At 35.1% G+C, this 8,604-nt stretch overlaps 1 protein-coding gene across 2 annotated transcripts in view; it reads right to left on the bottom strand.

Annotated features, from left to right (window-relative positions):
* Positions 1 to 427: 427 nt before the first annotated feature.
* The window catches only part of ccnb3 (cyclin B3), a 31,127-nt gene continuing 22,950 nt past the window's right edge, over positions 428 to 8,604 (bottom strand). For both annotated transcript variants that reach the window (XM_051900746.1, XM_051900747.1), the window contains exon 12: positions 428 to 923. In XM_051900746.1, coding sequence (XP_051756706.1) covers positions 851 to 923 — 73 coding nt within the window. In that variant the 3' untranslated portion in view covers positions 428 to 850. The remainder of the gene's footprint in view (positions 924 to 8,604) is intronic.

The following is an 8,604-nucleotide window of genomic DNA, read 5'->3' as shown; positions in this document are numbered from 1 at the left end:
TAAGAGATCGCAGCAAAAAGAACAAACAACAAAAACAGCTCAGAGAGGTTTGTTGTTCGCTGTTGGCCATGATGGATTGGACTGGCTCACATCTGTGACTCAAGCTGCATCCAAAAACAACCAACAGACGTCAGAGACTGTTTGGACATCCGGACCGGCAGACAATCTCTTCAGATAAACAAGAGTGCTTTCCTACATTCAATAATCAGTGGGGCTGAAGTGTGATGGAGGTTATTTATTTTCTACTGGTGTAATGATTGAGTGTGGTTGAAAAGAGTTGAATGCAGACACGTTTTCGACGTGGTGATGGAGGATCTGGAAGCACGCTGTCTCCTACTGGTAAAAGTACAGTGCAGCATTGTATGTTACATACATTTTAAAAATGCATTAAATGTCAACTGAAGTAAGTACAAGAATCAGACAAATATGCAAAAGTACTTTTTTAATCATCCATAGTGTTTAAAAGAACACTGTCAGTAAAGTGATCAAGAAAATGTAGACACGGAAAACTATACAACAGTACGAAAAAAGAAAAACATCTATGTACAAGGCATTAAAATGCCATTTTAGTAACATTCAATAACAAAAACCTAATGACCTAATATATTGAACTGATAGGATGGTTTGTACTTTATCAGCTTTTGAAACATTGATGGGGTCACTAGTTTGGGTTTTAGTTAACTGATTTTACATTTACAGGAAGAATAACATGGTTTGTGAAAAAACTGAAGATACAATGGAAAACATGTATATACGTGTCAATTTACACACAAAGACTTTATTTCAAAAGATTAAAATATAACATTAAATAAAATTATTTACAATGTTTAAAACATTACATACATTTTCCTTAAGCTAACTTCAAAACCCCCTCCAACTTCTCCAGATTCACTGTGGGGATCAACGCAACTTCAAAGAAAACCCTGTAAAATAAATAGATAACTCAAGACATAAACAAATGCCACAATATTGTAATATAAACAAATTGCATCATTAGTCAAATGCTTTCAAGAAATCAACATCTGTTGTAGGAAGGCATAACATTAAATAATACATGTCAAAATGCCAATCAGGTTTTGGAGGAGCATCAAAACAACATGTCAGTCATGCTCAGACTCAGCAAAGAAAACGGAGTAAAAATTTACTAAATGTGAATTTTGACTATACGTTATATAAAGTATAATTTGCCCCAAATAATTTAGACCATAAACCCACACAGCAAGAATCGTACAGTTCAAAGTTTATTTAAACTGCTGAAATAAGCAATTTCTCTAAATAGTGCTGTATAACACTTTAGGGTAAATCTATATAACAATAAAAAATTATATACAGTTAGGTCCATATATTTGGACACAGGCACAATTTTCATAATTTTGGATCTGTATGCCACCAGACTAAAATTAAAATTAAACAATCAAGATGAATTTGAAATGCAGACTTTCAGCTTTAATTTAAGGGGTTGACAAGAATATCAAGTAAAAAGTTTAGGAATTGCAAACATTTTTATACACAGTCCCCCCATTTTAAGTAGCTCAAATATAATTGGACAAATGAATATAATCATAAATAAGATGTTCATTTTTAATATTTTGTTGAGAATCCTTTGCAGGCAATGACTGCATGAAGTCTGGAACCCAAGGACATTACCAAAGTCTGGGTTTCCTCCTTTGTGATGCTTTTCCAGGCCTTAAAGTGTTAGTTCACCCAAAAATAAAATTTCTGTCATTAAGTATTCACCCTCATGTCATTCCAAACCTGTAATCATCTTCGAAACACAAATGAAGATATTTTTAAGGAAATCCAAGAGGTATCTGAACCACACATAGGCAGCAACATCATTGCACCTTTAAAGGCCCAGAAAGGTAGCAAATGCATCATTAAAATAGTCCACGTGACCATAGTGGTTTAGGTTGAGTAGTGGTTTAGGTCTGAGTAGGTCGACAAAAAGACATCTGCATACTTCCGAGTCAATACGTAGCCTAAGTTTAATTCTTAACCACTGTTATAATATCAAAAACTGGCAGAATGGTAAGTTATTGAACTAATATTCATTCATGATATCCCACGGGGAAAAAAAGAACGTGGCAGAAGCTAAAAATGTAGTATAAAAACAATTAAATCAGGTAAAGCTTTAAGCATAAAAGGTTAATGGGTGTAGGCTACATGATTGTATAAATATTGGAAGAATATTAAAATTCAACAGGAAAAAGAATACCTGTTGCTTTTGTATTTAGGAAATAAAGATGACCATATAAATTGTGAATAATTTGTGTTTATTTAACAGCTGTGGTGGTGGTTACAGCATATTTCATCTCGGACTACCCTTCCATCTGGACCATCAAAATTATGTATTCTAGACCATTACTCTGTAAAGCACAGTAGTTCCAAACCTTTATGAATTTCTTTGTTCTGCTGAACACAAAGGAAAATATTTGGAAGAATGTCAGTACCCAGGTGGAAAAAAAAGTACACTTCTATAATGTACTTAAAGTGCTCTATTTTCGCGCACTAATTTTGTACCTAATATACTAAAAATTGTTCTTTAGTACTTCTTAAGATAATCTTAAGAACATCTTGGTGTACTCAACTGTGCTATTTTGAGACACCATGAAATATGAACTAAAATGTGCTTTAACATACTATCTCTGTATTTAAAAAATATATTTAGTTACAACTTGTAGTACACTATGGGTTCAAATGTACTATAAGTGGTAACTAAATACATTTTTAAATACAGAGATAGTATATTAAAAGCACATTTTAGTTCATATTTCATGGTGTCTCAAAATAGCACAGTTGAGTACACTTAGATGTTTTTAAGATTATCTTAAGAAGTACTAAAGAAGACTTTTTAGTCTTTAAAAAATTATTTTCTTTTTAAACGCCATTCCAGCTTCTATTGCTATAGTCAAGGCGAGAAACAGGTTTATTTATTAGAAATAAAAATAAGATGCTAAACGAATTAATTTAAAGTGAATCTGAAGCCTACCTTTCCCATTCGGCACAGTTTCCATTTTTGAGACGAATGCTAAACTATTATTTATTTTGTAGCCTAGGCCTAAGCTTTGTATCATCCTTCACGTAACAGCACAGTCAGGGGGTGGTCACAGGTGGTAAACAGCAGATTGTATTACAGAAGTGAATTGAGCAGTGTAACGTTTTATATGTTTGGCTGATTGTATTTTAATTAATTTTATTTTGATTGTATTAATTATTTTAATTTGTGTGCGTGCGCATGAGGCCACTGGAATTGTTTTTCCTTCTAAGACAGTAAACCGTACTCCGTAATTTATGGTTATACAGGTAAAAGCAAGACATACTTCATACATTTACAAAAGACACTTAAATAACGAAAATAAGCAGAATGTCTGTTTCCTTTCCTAGATCTTTGGGGTGCGCCACAATGAACCACTTTCGTTTTGTTAATCTGTAGACCTAATTAATTAAGTGAAATATTTTGCGTAGCCTATAGGCCTAAATATTCCCTTTTGATGTATATGTGTTATGTTTGCCAATAGTTTTATTCTGTTTTCTCCGTTCACAGAAGCGCTGCATGTGCGTGATGTGACGTTGTGTGAACTCATGTTCTACATATCCTGCAATTTTCGCTGGTTTCAAAATGCACAACAAGCTGCATATTAGCCTACTTGACATTCATTTTCACTTAGCCTAAATGTAGGCCTAATGCTTGACGGCTGGTGACATATATCATCAGAAAAAATAATGCCAGGGCATTGCCATTGTGACTTACCTAACCTATGATGACTTGACAGCTGAGCGCATCAGCGCGGGCATTTCACTCACTGTAGAGCCTGAGCGCGGGCATTTCACACACTTTGGATGCGTCATTTAAATTATTTAAATAAATTTGTCATGAAAATGACAGCCACTGTGTATAAATGACGAATTGGAGTAATTTTATAATTAGATTTAGAAGTTAATGCAAAAACTGCTTTATGTGCAGCTTACATGTTTGCATACAATTTGTTACGAGTGTTGATTATTATATCTAAAAATAAATAGCAATTGAATTTAGGCTAATAGTTTGGGCCTCTGTTGTTAACCTTTAATATTATAGTAATGTTCAAGTAAGGGCTCCCTGTATACACTACCATTCAAAAGTTTGGGATCGGTAAGATTTTTAATGTTTTTAAAAGAAGTTTCGTCTGCTCACCAAGGCTGCATTTATTTAATGAAAAATACAGTAAAAACAGTAATACTGTAAAATATTGTTACAATTTAAAATAACTGTTTTCTATTTGAATATATTTTACAAAGTAATTTATTCCTGTGATGGCAAAGCTGAATTTTCAGCCTCACTACTCCAGTCTTCAGTGTCACATGATCCTGATTTGCTGCTCAAGTAATTTGCTGCTCATTTCTTATTGAGACATTTGTATCATGGGTCAAAATAATATATGCCAGACCAAAATGTTCAGTTTTAACTAATGCAGACAGGTCGCTTGAGTTTCCTTTACATCGCTCAGTGCAACAGGGGTGCCCCCTTTCACCTGCCCTTCTTGCCATTGCAATAGAACCTCTTGATCTAAGTATAAGGCATCATACAGGTATCACAGGTCTCGAAGTGGGAGGCAAGAAAGCTCTTATTAGTCTGTATGCAGACAATGTAATATTGTATTTGCAGAATTCTGAAAGATCAGTTCCCATTCACTTAGATTTAATTACTTCTTTTGGGAGACTATCAGGGTATACAATCAATTTGTCAAAGAGTAACTTTATGCCTCTTTCTGATACTTATAGACCTGGGTTTTTGGAGAATATTCCGTTTAAGATAACCAGGGATCATTTTGTGTATCTCAGCTTGACGATCCCCAAATATTCAAAATTATTATTTAAGTTGAATTTTGTGGAGTTTCTTTCAAAACTTAAATGCAGTATAGGAAGTTGGAAAATTCTACCTTTGTCTATGATCGGGCGTATAAATTCAATAAAAATGGTTTCTCTTCCCAGATTCCTATTTCTTTGTCAGAATCTCCCTGTTTTTCTTACCTCTGCTTTCTTTAAGGAACTGGACTCTATAATCCTCTCTTATGTTTGGAACTATAAAACACACAGAATCTCTAAAATGTATCTACAAAAACACAAGTCTGTAGGTGGTCTGGGTATGCCAGTATTCAAGCATTATTACTAGGCCGCCAATATTAGGGCTTTAATGTACTGGGTGAAGGGGACACCAGCCAATTTGACACCTGACATCCCCTTGTGGGTGCAAATGGAGACTAACCTGGCTGTTGGCACCTCCTTAGCGGCTATGTTGTTCTCTAAGTTTGATAGGCCTTCAGCGATGAATAAATTAAGCTTTGTGTTAAAAAATTCTGTTAGAATTCTAAATCAGGTGAGAAAAGTCTTGTCCCTGCCAGAGACCTCTGTTCACATGACAATTTGTTACAATCATTCTTTTTTTTACCCCCCTGGACTGATAGAACTTACTTTGTCTGGAGGGAGAAGGGCTTAGAGTCCATCAGGGACCTTTATGTTGAGGGAAGGTTTGCATCCTTTAGCCAGTTAAGAGAGAAATTTGATTTGCCTCATGCACACTTCTTTCGTTATCTATAAATCAGGCATTATGTAAAGTCCAAAATTTGTAATTTCGAACAACTTCCTGAAAAACGTGTTTTTTCATGTTTTTCTGAATCCTCCTGATTGTAGGCATCTTATTTCCAAATTTGTTTGTTTATTTGAAAGCTGTGTTGCAGCTCCTACTGAGAGATTTAAAGCAGCCTGGGAGGAAGACCTGGGAGTTGAACTCTGACGATATGTGGGATAAGTGTCAGGCTACGATACAGGTCTGCTCAGTAAACAGCAGACACCAACTGATCCAATTCAAGGTTGTTCACCGCTTGCATTACACTAAAACCAAACTGCATAAAATTTTCCCCTCTGTTTCTCCAATGTGTGACCGGTGCAAGGTGGCAGAGGATACAACTTCTCATGCTTTCTGGTTTTGCCCTTTATTGTCTGGATTTTGGTCAAGTATATTTGACTGGTACTCCAAGGCTTACAATAGGCCTCTTCCACCGGATGCAGAACTTGCTATCTTTGGTTTTTCACAGTGCACCTCCTGCCTCCCGGGGGCAATACAGCAATCTCTAACCCTGGGTATGATTGTGGCTAAGAGACTTGTGCTGAAGAACTGGAAGTCACCTTCACCCCCTTCCTTTCGAATTTGGATTACGGATATGATCTCTCTTATACAAATGGAAAGACTCAGATTCTTGAGAACTAATTCCATTGAAAAATTTTGCGCTGTTTGGGGTTTATTCCTGGGCCATTTGGACAAGTTAACCCCCTGGAGTCGGCGGTTTCGCCGGCGATACCACCTTGGTTTTTTTCTTACCAGTGTGAAAGAGACTAAAAATACTCTATCAATTTTGGACATATCAATTAAGAGTTATATACCATTCTAATCTGTGAAATGTCCCATTTTATTTGTGTACACCAAGAGTAAAAACAAAACGTTGTGCTTTTTGCAAAATAAAGAAAAACTAACATGATGCGCGAGCTGCAGTCTCTCTCTGAATGAAGTCCAATCTGATACTCCTCAGAAAATGAACTGTAACGTAGTGAATACTAATGACACAAAAATGAGACGAATGTCTAAAAAAACGTTGAAATGTCAGGTTTTAAATCATGCAAGTCAAATCGAAAACAAATATTCTCTGTTTATGTAATCTGTATGAAAAGAGAGACATGTCAGATGTCGGCGGCTCAGCTCATTATCCGCTAATGCGGCCACACCCACGGACCGCGAGCGCTATTCAGACGCAAATTCTGAGGCGATCAATGCAGCATAGTGAACGCATCAACAGCTCAGAAAAACGCATCAAGTTTAGTCAGTTTCATACTTTTCATCGTTTTGAGATGCGGTGAGGAATAATTCTAAAAGGATTTACCTCAAGGAAGAGCTGGTTTCACTTTCATTTCGATGATCAACTATCGAGCCGATGATTGTGAAAGGTAAGTTGTTTTTTATTCTTAAGTTCTTTATTCTAATCACGATATAGTGTCTGTGAATATTAAATCGCAAAAAAAAAAAAAAAAAACTAAAATATGAATCCTGCAAGTTTTGTTTGTCTCAGTGTGAATTAATGGGGCAGATCGACGTACATTTCCGTTTCCGTTTTAATATATTTATTTATTTAGGCTCTCTCTCTCTCTCTCTCTAATATATATATATATATATATATATATATATATATATATATATATATAGAAACTGGGATCATTCTTGTGCAAGGTATCAGGCTTGACTTAAACATTACTTTCCTAATTTTGTAAAACAAAATAACAAACAGACACAAATTTAGTGATTTATTTATTAAATTGTGCATCAGTGCAACAACTGTAAATAAACCAATAGCTTCACTAGCTCGGTAGACATTAAAAATAAACAGGAGTCCAGCCGATTCCTTCACCCATGACTCATGGCTTGTTTTTCATGAATGTTTGAGTCATACATGACATAAACTAAATATATTTGTATATAAATATAGGCTATACAATAAAATTAAAAGACATTTCTTTTAAATTTATAGCGGAGTTTTTTTTAATGAGGCAGCAACATATGAATGCTATTAACATTAATGCAAAAAAAAAAAAAAAAATGCTATTAACAATCTTTCATTGCGCAAAAGTAAGTATATAATATGAATGGCTCCCATACAGAGCAGCACAAAGCGCTTATGCGCATCCCGTGTGCAGAATGATGCGCTTGAAGCAACATGGAGTCACAGCGCGCAGCGGCAGTGCTCCGCAGTGAAAAGTACAAAGCACAAACTGAAGATATATTAATGCGTATTGTATTACCGGTATCGTTGTCTACAGATGAAGTATAATAATAGAAACATTGATTCATCTTGGAGAGAGTTTCATTGTGTTGACTGTCGTAACCGAACTTTAATTTAACGAATTAAATATTTATCTGCACCTCAAATTAAACTATGGAATGGCTTCAGAACACTTGGAATATAGTGCACATAAACTTAATGGTGCTTTTTAATGTTTTTGTGCCTTTTGTGGAGCTTAACAATAACACAGAATAGTACACGCACAATATCGATTTGAATTTGTCCCATCCGGCCGATACCCGATCCGGCAAAAATGGCAGTATCGGAGCCGATACCCGATCTGAATATCGGATCGGTGCATCCCTAGTAATAATATTTCACGGTATTGCGTTTTTTTTCTGTATTTTTGATCAAATAAATTTTGATCATGAAACTTCTTTCAAAAACATTATAAATAGTAATGTGTTCAATCTTTTGACTGGTACTGTATTTTTAAATTTATGCCTATACAATTATGTTTTCTGTTAAGAGTGGACATTATTTTAACGTGATATGATCCTGTTGCTCACTGAGGTTTTTTTTTTTATTTTTATCTCACAGATTTTAGTATAATAGTGACCAGATATTAGCCCACACTGGACATTCTGAATGAATATAATGGTGAGATCACTGACTTGAAGCAGGAAAGGTTTTTTTTTTTTTTTTCCTCCAGTGCAGAAACACCAAACACATTGGACTGCAGGTAAGTAATGTGCCCTCATTTATTCAAAATGTGTCTCATTTATATTGTTAACTA

Source organism: Ctenopharyngodon idella, chromosome 7, assembly GCF_019924925.1.
Source record: "Ctenopharyngodon idella isolate HZGC_01 chromosome 7, HZGC01, whole genome shotgun sequence".
Taxonomy (NCBI): domain Eukaryota; kingdom Metazoa; phylum Chordata; class Actinopteri; order Cypriniformes; family Xenocyprididae; genus Ctenopharyngodon; species Ctenopharyngodon idella.
This window is presented reverse-complemented; position numbering and strand designations above follow the sequence as displayed.